This window comes from Hemitrygon akajei, chromosome 7 (genome assembly GCF_048418815.1).
Source record: "Hemitrygon akajei chromosome 7, sHemAka1.3, whole genome shotgun sequence".
Classification (NCBI taxonomy): Eukaryota; Metazoa; Chordata; class Chondrichthyes; order Myliobatiformes; family Dasyatidae; genus Hemitrygon; species Hemitrygon akajei.
Genome location: NC_133130.1, coordinates 4,563,560 through 4,580,051, shown reverse-complemented (window position 1 = coordinate 4,580,051; position 16,492 = coordinate 4,563,560). Strand labels below are relative to the sequence as shown.

The window sequence follows — 16,492 nt, the reverse complement described above, 5'->3', positions numbered from 1 at the left end:
GTTCTCTCTGTTCTCTCCTCAGGACCTCCTCCCTTTTCCTATCTATGTCATTGGTGCCCATATGTACCAAGACTTCTGGCTACTCTCCCTCGCCCTTTAAGATGTCGTGGACCCAAGACATCCCTGCCTGTGCCAACTGGGAGGCAACATGCCATCTGGTTATCTCTATCGCGTCCACAGAACTTCATGTCTACTCCTGTAATTATGGAATCACTGATCAACACTACAGTCCTCTTCTTCCCCCTTCCCTTCTGAGACACAGCACCAAACCAAGCATGGTCGCTGTGGCTCCCTCTGCTAGGTCATACAGTACACTTATTATTGAGAGGAATGGCTGAGGGATACTCTATACCAGCAGTCCAATTCCCTTCCCTCTCCTGATAGTCACCCTGCCTTCTGTAATTTAGGGGTTACTACCTCCCTGTAACTGCAATCTATCATCTCCACAGTTTCCCATATGAGCTGAAGATCATCGAACTGCAGCCCTAGTTTTTTTTAACACGTTCTCTGAGGAGCTGCATCTCAGTGCACCTGGTGCAGATGATATTATTTGGAAGGCAGATGTCTCCCAGAATTCCCACATTTCCCACATTCCATTGTACTTGGATTTTCAGAAGGCCTTTGACAAGGTGCTGCATATGAGGCTGTTTAGCAAGATAAGATCCGATGGAATTACAGGGGAGTTACTCGCATGGGTAGAGCATTGGCAGAAAACAGTGAGAATAAACGGATCCTCTTCTGGCTGGCTGCTGGTTTCCAGTGGAGTTCCACAGGGGTTGGTGTTGGGACTGCTGTTTTCTACCATGTATGTCAATGATTTGGACTGTGGGATTGATTTGTAGCTAAATTTGCCGATGATAGGAGGAGGAGCGGGTAGTGTTGAGGAAACAGATGGCCTGCAGGGAAACTGAGATAGTTTAGGGGAATGGGCAAAGAAGTGGGAAATGAAATACAATGTTGGAAAGTGTACGGTCATGCACTTTGGTGGAAGAAATAAACAGGCAGACAATTATTTAGATGGGGAGAGAATTCAAAATGCAGAGATGCAAAGGGACTTGGCAGTCCTTGTGCAGAAGCCATTCTCACTATTCTGACTCTACACGACACAGACCCTGGAGCCATTCTTACTGCTTAAACTCAGCTCTAACAGATGAATAATGACACCAGGAGCATTGATGTACCGTGCGGAGGGTTAAGGTGTTGATGCACAGCTGCCTGACGGTGGTTAGTGAACAACGTGTACGGTGCCTTGCCCTCATAGCTCAGGGCTTTGAGTATGAGAGTCTGTGACTTGTGCTGTACTCTATGAATCATTTGCAGACAGCTTTGGAGTACTGTGTACAGTTCCCGTCACTCTATTGTAGGAATGAAGTTGAGGCTTTGCAGAGGGTTTCACAAGGATGTTGCCTGGGAGGTGACTCTCTGAGCAAGGGTCACCCACACAGAGTCTCTTTGCCATATGGCCTGTCTGATTTTTCTCTCTCCCCGAGCCAGATTTCACTGGAGTTCCGTTCCCTGGCCAAGGTTTACCAGGATGTGATCGCTAATATTTGCCACAGGATGGGATTGGGAATGGCGGAATTCTTGCAGAGAAGAGTGGAGTCGATTAAGGAATGGGACACGGTAAGGATGAGTGAGCTGTGTTCTGTATTTCCCCATTCGGGTTGGTGATCGGGATTGAAGGGAATTTGGTAGTGAAACAACCCAGAGACAGGTGAGGAAAACACTCTGACGTGTTGAGGGTCTGGGGTCCAGGTGACACTGGAGGTGAGCTGATATCAGTGATTGGGAAGGAGATGGATACGTACTTGAAAGGATTTTCAATCTCATTAGGGATAATTAACGCAGAGGCCGATGGGTTCATGATTCGTCACAGCATCACAGGTTACAGGGAGAAGGCAGGAGAATGAGGTTGGAAAGGATAATAAATCAGCCATGACAGATTTGACGGAGCAGACTGGATCAGCTGAATGGCCTAGTTCTGCCCCGGCGCCTTCCATTCTTACGGTTTGATGCAAGCGGACAGTGTTGGGATGACCTAGATTCCCAACTAGATTCCGTTTTCTATAGGGACAGAGTAGACTCAAGGGCCAGAGCCTTCTGCCGTAGTGATGGTGTGATGCTGCCTCTGCCTGTACTGAGGGAATGTGCCCAATGGGGTCTCTGAGGGGTGCAAGTGTCTCCCTGAGGGATGTGAGTGTGGGCAGTGAATCTCCCCAAGGGGTGTGAGTGTGTCTCCCCAAGAGGTGTGAGTGCACCTCCCTGAGGCGTGTAAGTGTGGGCAGCGAGTCTCCCTGAGGATGTGAGTGTCTCCCCGAGGGGTGTGAGTGTGTCTCCCTGAGGCGTGTAAGTGTGGGCAGCGCAGGGGTGTATCTACAGAAAATAGCACCTGTAACAAGCACTGAAATTGCGCCCCTGTTCAAACATTTGACACCCATCTTTTAGATAACTTTACTATAATATCAGCTTAAAAATACAAGTCAAGCTCGTTAATCTTTTAATTAACAAATTATGGCACTACTTGAAAGTTATAACTGCACCTTCCTTGCTTTCACTGATACAAATTGGTCTATGACAGGGGTGGCCAAACCACGGCTCTTTGGCATTCAATGTGCGGCTCGTGGAAATATGTTGGTTGACCTTTTTAACCACGTGCTGCCATTGCGTAGAAATGAATGGGAAAGCATTTTGGTGATAATTAGAACCTCGGGAAATCCCTTGAGACTTAATTCCCTCGCTCAAGGTTGTGAGAATCGCTTCGTGGCACTGAAGACAGCTTGAAGTCAGAGGCGTGAGTTTCAAAATACATGACGTAGATCTATGTCGTTTGGCGCTCAAAGTGTTAGTGAGTCTAGGCCCGACCTCACTCACGTCATGTACGTTAACGCAGTGTAACACAGGACACTGAATTGTGCAGACCTAATTGGTACACTGCCAATACAAGTTTTGTTTACAAGTGTCTGTGAAAATTTTGTGAAGGAAGATGGCGTCATCAGATTGTAAGAAACGAAAATATGAAGATGAAAACAGACATTTTAAGCCACAGTGGAAGGAAGATTTTACATTCACCGTTAAAGGAGGTAAACCTTTGTGTCTTATCTGTGATGTGTCACTCAGTCATTACAAAGCCAGTAATTTGAAACGCCACTATGAAACAAATCACAAAAACTTTTCGGCTGATTATCCACGTAAATCTGAATTACAGAAAAACAAATTAATTGTGTTAAAATCATCTCTAAATAGCCAGCAGACACTGTTGACAACATTCAGTAAGGAAGCTGATACGACTGAAGCTAGTTTTGTTATGTCATGGAATATTGCTCATGCTAAACGCCCATATTCTGATGGTGAATTTAAGAAGAATATAGCTGAAGTTGTTGCAGTGTTTGATCCAAATAACACAAAACTTCACCGACTTTTGTGGCACAAACACCAGTTTCACGCCACACTACAGAAAGGCGTATCTCCCAGATCAGTGCTGATGTTGCAGGCAAAATGATGTAAAGAATTCCCTTGCAATCAGTTTAACTCTTGATAAACCTACAGACAATTAAGACAACCCACAACTGGCGGTATTTATTCGTTTGTTTCCTCTGATGTAACTGTGAAACTGGAAGAATACAAAGATAAGTTACAAGGACAGCTTGATAATTTCCTAGCCAGGTTTGATGACTTGCAGAAGTTGAAGCCCTGCTTTGCCTTTCTTGTAAATCCATTCATGGTTGATGTGGTCAATGATGTTTGTCCAATTCTCGAACCTCTGGTTACATAATCATCTGCTGTGGAAATAGAACTAATGGAATTACAGGAGGACCTTGGTCTAAAGGTGATCCATAAATCCCAGTCTACAATTGAGTTCTGGAAACAAATTTCAGAAATAAAATATCCTGAACTGAAGAAAACTAGTGTGTGACTCATCTCGATTTTCAGCACAACATACTGCTGTGAATCACTGTACTCTGTGTTGAAGTTTGTCAAGTTGAAGCATCATGCAATCCTTACAAATCAACACCCGACAGAGCTAATTCGTACAGCCTTGACAACATATCAGCCGGATTTTCAACGACTCACAGCCAAGATGGAGACCACCAAGACCTCTACTGGCAGTAAATATTGGCTTTAATAGCCTGATAATTGTAGCATTGTCTGTTTATGTCATAAAAATATTATGATAAGACTGTAATTTTGTAAGGTGGTATCTGATTCAAATATAACCATATAACAATTACAGCACGGAAACAGGCCATCTCAGCCCTTCTAGTCCATGCTGAACGCTTACTCTCACCTAGTCCCACTGGCCCGCACTCAGCCCATAACCTTCCATTCCTTTCCTGTCCATGTCCAAATAGGTCTAATTTTATTGGTTTGCTTTTTTTTTACATATTTTCCTCCATGTTTTGACCACATATTTACTTAGACAAATAAACATCATTAAAAATATCTGTTTTTTCCTTTTTCTTTCTATTTTTGGCTGTCTAGCCTTATGTTACTGAAATGCATATTTTTCTTAGATGTTCCTGTAGTTTATTACTGTATTAAATGCACTCAATATAGTTAAAACAATCATCAGTCAAGATTCTAAAAACATTTGGTATATAATATGTACATTATGATTACTGAAACTAATACAAATTAACAGTTTAAAAAAACTACATGCATGAATAAATATTATTGTGTACATATATTTCTTAACATTTATATAACATTTTTGTAACAAAATGTGGAACAATAAAAATGTGTATGTAAATTTTGTCCATGTCTTGTGGCTCTCAAACATCTGAAATTAATCGTATGTGGCTCTTGCATTAAGTAAGTTTGGCCACCCCGGTCTATGATATGATCAAAGTCAGTTTTTTTCAGTTTCTTTTTCTACACTCAGCAGTTATGGAAATGCTTTGAACCCAGCTTTATTATTTCTGTTCTCAACGCGTCAGGCAGAATTGCTTTTCCAGTATCCTTGTTGAACTTCAGGAGTCCAATGTCATGCTGTTCAATCACTCTGGTATGACGGTTTGAGGCTCTTTGACACCATCCAGTTCACTAGGTTCAGTGTCAGGTTCAATCTCGTCAGGTAAAATCTCATCAACAAATTCAACATCACCACCACCACCACCATCATCTTCCCCTCCTGTCAAGTCCACGTTCTCTGTGGCAGCCTCACTCTTAATCTCGTCATACTTGGAGTTATCTAACTTGACTTCCTCCTCGGCTTGTGACACATTTGTACTTGATCCACCTTAGGATTCTAACAAACTTGTAGCAAGTGCAGGTGACTCCATGGAACGTGTCAAACTACTTGTTCCAGGCTTTTCAAAGAAGGTCATGAAGAACTTGCTTGACTTCTTGGCTTCCTCTGCCTCCAACTTTTGTCTCTTCTGTCCTTCAGCTCCACTTTCTTTCTTCGTGAAGAATCGTTTCATGGTCTTTTTACACAATGCTCTGAAATAAGGCCATCCTAGTGCTTCTCACCCATGATAATCAAAGACAGATCATACATTTGAAGAAAATTCTTTTTTCACTATCCGAGGATGGCTTGTCTGACTTTAATAGAAACTGTTCAGTGGCGCCCAGGGCACGTGTTATACCTTAGATACTCCGCTGGGGCAGCGAGCGTCTCCCTGAGGGGCGTGAGTGCATTTCCCCAAGTGGTGTAAGTGTGGGCAGTGAGTGTCTCCGAGGAGTGTGTGTGTGTAGCGAGTGTCCCCGAGAGGCATGAGCATTTCTGGGACATGAGAATGGGATCGCTCTAATGCTCTCTTCTGTTCATAGTACTGCCACTACGTCGCTGGCCTTGTGGGCATTGGCCTCTCCCGGTTATTTGCTGCTTCTGAACTGGAGGATCCTGTTGTCGGGGAGGACACAGATCTGGCCAATTCCATGGGCCTCTTCCTGCAAAAAACGAACATTATTCGGGACTACCTGGAAGACCAGCAGGAGGGTCGAGAGTTTTGGCCTCAGGAGGTGAGCCTGGCTCTGCACAGGGAGATGAGGTGTGTTCAGTGGTGGCCAGGAGAGGTGAGACTTGCTCTGGGCAGGAGATTAGGGGTGATGACAGCTTTGCCACGTGTTCTGCTGATCCCCGAGTTCCAACATGATAATAGGTTCAGGACTCAGCCTTTTTTGTAAATGTCTGCACAATTCCTGCACGCTGCACTTCGCTGGGGATGTTTTGGTCAGAATGAAGCAGTTGGGCCAAATGGCCTATTCCACATTATATGACTGATTCTGTGACAGTTTATACTCCGTGTTATTTTGGGAAGTCGACTGGAAGAGGAAAGCACAGTAAGTAGCAGGGCCTTTTGGAGCATTGATGTAGAGAGCCTGGCCCACAGCTCCCTGACCTCCCTGTAAAGGTGTACAGCTGGCTGGCACTGCTTCAGGCATTGCATATGGGAATGAAATGTTACAGCTGTTTTCAACTTTGAGGCCATGTTTGGAGTATTGTTTGCATTTCTGGTCACTATCACAGGCAGAGTGTGGGGGCTTCAGAGGGGGCGCAGAAGAGGTTCAAAGTAAATTTATTATCAAAGTACATGTATGTCACCATGTACAGCCTGAGATTAATTTTCTTGTGGGCATTTGCAGTAAACCTGAGAACGATGATAGAAGTAATTAAAGATCACACCCAGCAGGCGGAGAAGTGACCGGCGTGCAGTGTGGTGCTGCCTGGATTAGAAGGAATAAGCTATAAGGAGAGGTTGGACAAATGGGTTTTCTTCTCTGGAGCGTTAGAGGCTGAGAGGCATTTGCAGGGTTGACAGTGTGCTAGGTGCCTGAAAGGAGCTGCCCAGATGGTGGAAACGGATAGCAGTGCCGGCATATAGGGATGTAGGCAGATGGCGTTAGTTGGATTAGCATCATGGTCAGTACAAACATGGTCTCTGTCTGCACAATAATTATCTGTCCTCATTGTCTCTGTCTTCTGGATAGGACACTGTCTGCTATAGAACACTGGCTCCTGGCTTCACTCAGGGCAAGGGAAAGTAGGCGCCACGGTAGTGTAGGGGTTAGTGCGACGTTATTACAGTTCGGGACGTGGTAGTTCGAAGTTCAATCCCGTATCCTCTTCAATGACTCTCTGTACATTCTCCTTGCGGAATGCGTGGGTTTTCTCAGGGTGCCCCGGTCTCCTCCCACAGTCCAAAGGTGTACTTGGCAGGTTAATTAGTCATTGTAAATCATTCCGTGATGTTGTCGGGTTGCTGGGTGATGCAGCTTGAAGAGCGGGGAGGGCCCATTCAGCACCGCACCTCTATAAATTGATTAAGTAAAGCAAATCTGAACCCTGAAGCACGGCCTCCCTTTCCATCTGCCTTGTAAAAAGAATGAATGGTAACTTGTGTGGCCTTAAACACCTGCCAGCTGGCTGGGTATAAACCATCACGTTTCAATTAGTGTTGAGTTTGCTTTTCAGAATTAGTGGCCCAGAGACCAGAGCATCCGAGGTGAATCTGTCCTGCCGTAGAGTGTTCAGCGTCTCTGTGTGGTATAACAGTGAGTCATCTCCCACTGTTGTCTGTGTTTCAGGTGTGGAGTAAGTATGCAGAGAAGCTGTCTGACTTCACCAAGCCCCCGAATGTTCAGGCAGCTTTGCAGTGTCTGAATGAACTGATAACCAACGCTCTGCAACATGTCCCAGACGTCATAAAGTACTTATCACGCCTCCACAACCAGAGTGTATTCAACTTCTGTGCTATTCCACAGGTAATGCACTGGGAGGGATCACTGGCTCTCTGTTCACATACCCATGCTGATACACTGGGAGAGATCACTGGCTCTCTGTTCACATACCCATGCTGATACACTGGGAGAGATCACTGGCTCTATTCACATTCCCTGGCTGATACACTGGGAGAGATCACTGGCTCTATTCACATTCCCTGGCTGATACACTGGGAGAGATCACTGGCTCTCTGTTCACATACCCATGCTGATACACTGGGAGAGATCACTGGCTCTATTCACATTCCCTGGCTGATACACTGGGAGAGATCACTGGCTCTATTCACATTCCCTGGCTGATACACTGGGAGAGATCACTGGCTCTATTCACATTCCCTGGCTGATACACTGGGAGAGATCACTGGCTCTCTGTTCACATACCCATGCTGATACACTGGGAGAGATCTCTGGCTCTATTCACATTCCCTGGCTGATACACTGGGAGAGATCGCTGGCTCTATTCACATTCCCATGCTGATACACTGGGAGAGATCGCTGGTTCTCTGTTCACATTCCCAGGCTGATACACTGGGAGAGATCGCTGGTTCTCCGTTCACATTCCCTGGCTGATACACTGGGAGAGGTCGCTGGCTCTATTCACATTCCCTGGCTGATACACTGGGAGAGATCGCTGGCTGTCTGTTCACATTCCCTGGCTGATACACTGGAAGAGATCGCTGGCTCTATTCACATTCCCTGGCTGATACACTGTGAGAGATCGCTGGCTCTATTCGCATTCCCTGGCTGGTACACTGGGAGAGATCGCTGGCTCTATTCACATTCCCATGCTGATACACTGGGAGAGATCGCTGGTTCTCTGTTCACATTCCCTGGCTGATACACTGGGAGAGATCGCTGGCTCTATTCGCATTCCCATGCTGATACACTGGGAGAGATCACTGGCTCTATTCGCATTCCCATGCTGATACACTGGGAGAGATCGCTGGTTCTCTGTTCACATTCCCTGGCTGATACACTGGGAGAGATCGCTGGCTCTATTCGCATTCCCATGCTGATACACTGGGAGAGATCGCTGGCTCTATTCACATTCCCTGGCTGATACACTGGGAGAGATCGCTGGCTTTCTGTTCACATTCCCTGGCTGATACACTGTGAGAGATCGCTGGCTCTATTCGCATTCCCTGGCTTGTACACTGGGAGAGATCGCTGGCTCTATTCACATTCCCTGGCTGATACACTGGGAGAGATCGCTGGTTCTCTGTTCACATTCCCTGGCTGATACACTGGGAGAGATCGCTGGCTCTATTCACATTCCCTGGCTGATACACTGGGAGAGATCGCTGGTTCTCTGTTCACATACCCATGCTGATACACTGGGAGAGGTCGCTGGCTCTATTCACATTCCCTGGCTGATACACTGGGAGAGATCGCTGGCTTTCTGTTCACATTCCCTGGCTGATACACTGTGAGAGATCGCTGGCTCTATTCACATTCCCTGGCTGATACACTGGGAGAGATCGCTGGCTCTATTCACATTCCCATGCTGATACACTGGGAGAGGTCGCTGGTTCTCTGTTCACATTCCCTGGCTGATACACTGGGAGAGATCGCTGGTTCTCTGTTCACATTCCCTGGCTGATACACTGGGAGAGATCGCTGGCTCTATTCACATTCCCTGGCTGATACACTGGGAGAGATCGCTGGCTCTATTCACATTCCCATGCTGATACACTGGGAGAGGTCGCTGGCTCTATTCACATTCCCTGGCTGATACACTGGGAGAGATCGCTGGCTTTCTGTTCACATTCCCTGGCTGATACACTGGGAGAGATCGCTGGCTCTATTCACATTCCCTGGCTGATACACTGTGAGAGATCGCTGGCTCTATTCACATTCCCTGGCTGATACACTGGGAGAGATCGCTGGCTCTATTCACATTCCCTGGCTGATACACTGGGAGAGATCGCTGGCTCTATTCACATTCCCTGGCTGATACACTGTGAGAGATCGCTGGCTCTATTCGCATTCCCTGGCTGATACACTGGGAGAGGTCGCTGGCTCTATTCACATTCCCTGGCTGATACACTGGGAGAGATCGCTGGCTGTATTCACATTCCCATGCTGATACACTGGGAGAGATCGCTGGCTCTATTCACATTCCCATGCTGATACACTGGGAGAGATCGCTGGTTCTCTGTTCACATTCCCTGGCTGATACACTGGGAGAGATCGCTGGCTCTATTCACATTCCCTGGCTGATACACTGGGAGAGATCGCTGGCTCTATTCACATTCCCTGGCTGATACACTGGGAGAGATCGCTGGCTCTATTCACATTCCCTGGCTGATACACTGGGAGAGATCGCTGGCTCTGTTCACGTTCCCTGGCTAAGGCTGTGTCTTTCTGCTTTAGGTAATGGCCATTGCTACTTTGGCTGCCTGCTACAACAACCCTCAGGTCTTCCGAGGTGTGGTGAAGATTCGGAAAGGCCAGGCTGTCACGCTCATGCTGGGGGCCACTAACATTGGAGCTGTCAAAGGGATGTTCCAACAGTACGCTTGTGTGGTGAGTCTTTCGCTCAATACTCTTATTCAGCTTCTGCGTAACGTGATTACTGCGTCAACTGCCTCGGGTCAATTCATGCTACTGTCGGTAAAGGATCATTCTCTCTTCCAGATCAGACGGAAGGTTCCGGGTGCCGGGAAGTGTGGAGCTGAAACGCAGCAGATTGTGATGAAGGTGGAGTCACTGAGTCAGACTGAAGGGCAGCTGATCTCCCGAAGTCACCTGTCACCCATTTACCTGTCACTGGCCATGTTCCTGGTGGCGGTTAGCTGGCAGTACTGGCAGAGTCTGACCCACAGTTCAGGCGAGTACAGGCAAAGCCAGTGAGGCTATTCACTTCTGCTTCAACACTGGAGTGTGGAGCAAACTGCGATTCCCAACCGAATCATTTATGCTAGCTTACATCTGTGAGATCAAGCTCGTCAGACCAGAGTTCAGTGTCTGGCACAAATCCAGCCCAGTGTTACTGCTGTACACCAAACCCCAGCACAGGGGCGGGAGGTGGCAATACAAACATTTGGTCGGGTGCTTAGATCGTCACAATTTGACCTTGGACTGTTTCCTTAAAACCTGCTTGCTGGGACTGTGTCATGAGAGTCTTGTCTGTGAGGCTTGTAGGAGATGCTGTGTGACTGCTGCCCAGGATACTGGCTTTAGCAGTGTCATTAGTCAGGGTGACTTCCTTCTGTATTAATTTGCTGATTGAGATGATTTAATAAATAAGTCTACATGTTTGTCTCTAATTATCTTTTGTTTTATCCTATTGCAAGTTGGGCCCCACTTATGGACATCTGTACAGGACTGTGAAAGGCTCATTTTTTTAAACAACTATTTAAACTGCATTTTATGAGCACCAATCGGAAGTTGATGTCACAATACTGAGAGGGAATTGAAATGTCAGTTGTGGAAGAGAACCAGGAACCAAAACCCCGGTGAATCTAACGGCTCCTCAGCAAGTGTTCCTTGCCCCAGCCTCCGTTCTTCTAAACTCCAGCCAGTACTGGCAAACAGGCCTCATGTTAACCCTTTCATTCCTGGAATAATTCTCATATTATTAATCTGCAATTTATACTTTCTATTTCTTGAATGTATTTCTTTTATCTCTTGATTTGAATCACTTAGCATACAAGATGAAGTGATAAATTGGACTAGACATTCTTTGTGGGAGAAGCCAGAGAGTGGTAGTGGATGGATGCCTCTCTGACTGGAGGCCTCTGACTAGTGGTATGGTGCAGGGATTGGCTCTGGATCTGTTGACATTGTTTGTCATCTATATCCATAATCTGGATTATAATGTTAACTGGATCAGCGAAATTGTGGATGACACCAATTTTGGAGATGTTGTGGACAGCAAGGAAGGCTATCAGAGCTTGCAGAAGGATCTGAATCAGCTGGAAAAATAGCAGATAAAATTCAGTGCAGACCAGTGCAAGGTTTTGAATTTCGGTTAGACCATCCAGGGTAGGTCTCACACATTGAATGGTTGGGCACTGAGGAATGTGGTAGAACAACAGGATCTGGGAATACAGGTCTATAGTTTATTGAAAGTGGTGTCAAGTGTTGTAAAGAAAGCTTTTGGCACAGTGGGCTTCATAAATTGATGTATTGAGTACGGGAGATGGGATGTTATGTTGAAGTTGTATATGATGATAGTGAGGCCTAATTTGAAGTATTGTGTGCAGTTTTGGTCAGCTACCTACAGGAAAGATGTAAATAAGGTTGAAAGAGTACAGAGAAAACTTACAAGGATGTTGCCAGGTCTGGAGGACCTGGGTGATAAGGAAAGACTAAATAGATTGGGACTTTATTCCTTAAAACATAGAAGATTGAGAGGAAATTTGTTAGAGGTATACAAAATTGAGAGGCGTAGATAGGGTAAATACAAGCAGGCCTTTTCCAAAGGTTGGGTGGAACTGCAGCTGGAGGTAATGGGTTACGTTCAAAGTAAATTCTATTTTCAAAGTACATATATGTTACTATATACAACCTTGAGGTTCATTTTCTTTTGGGCATACTCAACAAATCTATAGAATCGTAACTATAACAGAATCAATGAAATGCCGGCCAAATAGTGTGTTCAGCCAGAGTGTAAATGGTGAAAGGTGAAAAGTTTAAGGGGAACCTGAGGGGAAACTTATTCGCTCAGAGGGCTGAGAGTGTGGAATGAGCTGCCAGCACAAGTGGTGCATGTGAACTTGATTTTAATGCTTAAGCGAAATTTGAATAAGTACATGGTTGGTAGGGGTATGGAGGACTGTGGTCCTGGTGCAGGTTGATAGGATTAGGCAGTTTAAATGCTTTGGTAAGGACAAGATGGGCTGAAGGGCCTCTATATGCTGTACTTTTATATGACCATCTCACACAACAAACACGTCACAGCCCCAGAGCCATTTTTTACTGCTCGAACTTTGTACAAATGAAGAAGTATCTTGCCAAAGCCTTCCCAATTTAACATTGAACTGGCTGCTCCTTGCCTCTGCCTTACTTATATTTGCTGTTTACTGATGAGCTGCTCTATGCTTTTTCATTGATCCTGTTTACAGTTACTATTGTATGGGTTTTCTGAGTAAAAACTCTCAGGGTTTATGTAGTGACGTGTATGTACTCGGATGATAAATGTTACTTTGGACTGCAACTCCAAAACAAAAAAGTACTATTTTGAAATGAGAACATCTGATGCTGGAAATCCAAGCAACACACACGCGTGAAATGCTGGAGGAACTCAGCAGCCAGGCAACAGGGTCTCGGCCTGAAACATCGGCTGTACTTTTCTCTATAGATGCTGCCTGGCCTGCTGAGTTCCTCCAGCATTTTGTGTTAACATATTTTTAAAAGTTAGTTACTTGGGTATCGGATTTGGAAAGTGTTGGGTCAAATACTGGCAAACAGGGCAAGCCTCAGTGTGGCACCTTGAGCTGAAGCCTTTTTCCATTTGATCAACCTATCACCCCTGCCTTTGTATGAATATCCAAATTCCTATCTCCTTCATAGAAACATAGCTGCACTAACTGAGTGGGGAAGACAGCTGAATGTTCCTTATAATCTGAGACATTCATTATGATGAAGGAAACTGCAGAACAACTGAAGTTGAGTCACAATGTTCCATTGTGATTTCACAGAACACTCATCTTGGGGCATGGAGCACTGTGTGTGATTGTACAGAAGAGAATGGAGAGGAGGCTCACCAGTATGTTATCTGGTACAGAGGACTATATGAGGGAGAGATTGGACTGATTGGGCTTGATTTCCCTAAAGCCAGAATTGAAAGGTTCCCTTAACAAAGACAGAATAAATTGTCAGAATATTTTTCCCCCACTGTAGGGCTATCAAACACAAGGTGGCAGAGATTTGAGGTGAGAAAGGAGCCCTTTCATTCCACCTCAACTTCAACTGTGCTGTCTACCCTTATTAGGTCCATATCCCTCAAACTCTTCTCCTTTCCCATGTCTGAAACATCTTGCAATCTTCCTTTGGCAGATCTTTACATACAACCACCACCCTGTTTGAAAATCCTACCTCTCAACATGACATTTCTAGTTCCAGACTCTGCAGCTGGAAGGGAACTAATATCCTAGTGGGAGGGTTTGCTAATGCTGCACGATGGGTTTAAACTAGATTTTCAGGGGGATGGGAACCAGAGTGCAGGAACAGTTGGTGGAGAGGGTTGGAGAGACAGATATTGTTAAGACCTCAAAGTCAGGAATCAAAAGGTTGAGCAGGGAGCCACCAGTATCCTGAACCGCGTGTACTGCAATGCAAGAAGTGTCAAAGGAAAAGTAGATGAGCTCAGGGCATGGACCAACATCTGGAATTACTGCAGCCATCCCTGGGGCAGAAATGGTAGCTCAATATTACAGGGTTTTGTTGTTTTAGACGTGACAGAGCAGAAGAAATTAGAGGAGGGCTGGCGTTACCAGTCGGGGAAAATGTTACAGCAGTGCTCCGTCAGGACAGACCAGAGAACTTGTCTAGTGAGGCGTTATGAGTAGAACTCAGAATTTTTTTTTAAAATAACCATATTAATGGGGCTATATAACAGACCATCCAGCAATCAGAGGGATTTAGAGGAACAAATTTGTAGAAAGATCAAACTGTTGCGAGAAATGCAAGGTTGTTACAGAAGCTAATTTTAACTTCCACATTTTGACTGGAACTCCCATACTATAAGGACTAGATTTGACTGTTCAGGAAATGTGATGGGTGAGAGTGGGTGGGAGAACTGAACCGGGGAGAAGGGATTCGGCATAGGACGGATAGTAAAAAAACAAAGCTAACGTGCAGTCTAACTGTCAGGAAGAACTGGACAGAATTGCAAACAGCAAGATGAGAATCAGTACATTAGGAGTGCAGAATCAAAAAGGGTCACAAATTCAATGCACTGAGTAATATAAGGAGCATAACCACCTATCTTGGTTTTATTTTCTATTATGTAGTGCATTGAACTGCTGTTGCTAAGTTAACAAAATTCATGTCACATGCTGGTGATAATAAACCTGATTCTGATTCTCAGATGTGAGATAGGATTGGAAGCTAGAAACACAGTAAACCTACAGCACAATACAGGCCCTTTGGTCCACAAAGCTGTGCCGAACATGTTCTTACCTTAGAAATTACCTAGGGATACACATAGCCCTCTATTTTTCTGAGCTCAAATGTACCTGTCCAGGAGTCTCTTAAAAGACCCCATCATTTCCGTCGCCGGCAGCCCATTCCACGCACTCACCACTCTCTGAGTAAAAAAATTTACCCTGACATCTCCTCTCTACCCACTTCCAACCACCTTAAAACTGTGTTCTCTTGTGCTAGCTGTTAAAGCCCTGGGAAAAAGCCTTTGATTATCCACACGATCAATACCTCTCATCATCTTATACACCTCTGTCAGGTCACCTCTCATCCTCTGTCACTCCAAGGAGAAAAGGCCAAGTTCACTCAACCTCTTCTTATAAGGTATGCTCCCCAATCCAGGCAACATCCTTGTAAATCTCCTCTGTACCCTTTCTATGGTTTCCACATCCTTCCTGTAGTGAGGTGACCAGAACTGAGCACAGTACTCCAAGTGGGGTCTGACCAGGGTCCTGTATAGCTGCAACATTCACTCTCGGCTCTAAAACTCAATCCTACGGTTGATGAAGGCCAATGCACCATATGCCTTCATAACCACAGAGTCAACCTGCACAGCAGCTTTGAGTGTCCTATGGACTCGGACCCCAAGATCCATCTGATCCTCCACTCTGCCAAGAGTCTTACCATTCTGCCATCATATTTGACCTACCAAAATGAACCACCTCACACTTACCTGGGTTGAACTCCATCTGCCACTTCTCAGTCCAGTTTTGCATCCTATCAATGTCCCACTGTAACCTCTAACAGCCTTCCACACTATCCACCACACCCCCAACCTTTCTGCCATCAGCAAATTTACTAACCCATCCCTCCACTTCCTCATCCAGGTCGTTTATAAAAATCACAAAGAGTAGGGGTCCCTGAACAGATCCCAGAGGCACACCACTGGTCACCGGCCTCCATTCAGAATATGACCCGACTACAACCACCGTTTGCCTTCTGTGGACAAGCCAGTTCTGGATCCACAAAGCAATGTCCCCTTGGATCTCACGCCTCCTTACTTTCTCAATAAGCCTTGCATGGGGTACCTTGTCAAATACCTTGATGTAATCCATATACACTACATCTACTGCTCTACCTTCATCATGTGTTTAGTCATATTCTCAAAAAATTCAATCAGGCTCATAAGGCACAACCTGCCTTTAACAAAACTATGCTGACTATTCTAATTATATTATACTTCTCCAAATATTCATAAATCCTGCTTCTCAGGTTCTCCGCCAGCTTACTAACCACTGAATTTAGACTCACTGGCTTATAATTTCCTGGGCTATCTCTACTCCCTTTCTTGAATAAGGGAACAACATCTGCAACCCTCCAGTCCTCTGGAACCTCTCTCATCCTCATTGATGGTGCAAAGATCATTGCCAGAGGCTCAGCTATCTCCTTCCTCATCTCCCACAGTAGCCTGGGGTACATCTCATCCAGTCCCGGTGACTTAACCAACTCGATTCTTTCCAAAATCTCCAGCACATCCTCTTTATTAATATCTACATGCTCAAGCTTTTCAGTCTACTGCAAGTCATCCCTACAATCACCAAGGTCTTTTTCTGTAGTGAATATGGAAGCAAAGTATTCATTAAGTGCCTCTGCTATCTCCTCTGGTTCCATACACACTTTT

General features: G+C 45.3%; 1 protein-coding gene across 4 annotated transcripts in view; it reads left to right on the top strand.

Annotated features, from left to right (window-relative positions):
* The window catches only part of fdft1 (farnesyl-diphosphate farnesyltransferase 1), a 29,696-nt gene extending 18,705 nt beyond the window's left edge, over positions 1–10,991 (top strand). For all 4 annotated transcript variants that reach the window (XM_073050333.1, XM_073050334.1, XM_073050332.1 and 1 more), the window contains 5 exons: positions 1,495–1,623; positions 5,770–5,961; positions 7,528–7,704; positions 10,096–10,248; positions 10,360–10,991. In XM_073050333.1, coding sequence (XP_072906434.1) covers positions 1,495–1,623; positions 5,770–5,961; positions 7,528–7,704; positions 10,096–10,248; positions 10,360–10,575 — 867 coding nt within the window. In that variant the 3' untranslated portion in view covers positions 10,576–10,991. The remainder of the gene's footprint in view (positions 1–1,494; positions 1,624–5,769; positions 5,962–7,527; positions 7,705–10,095; positions 10,249–10,359) is intronic.
* The last annotated feature ends 5,501 nt before the right edge of the window (positions 10,992–16,492 follow it).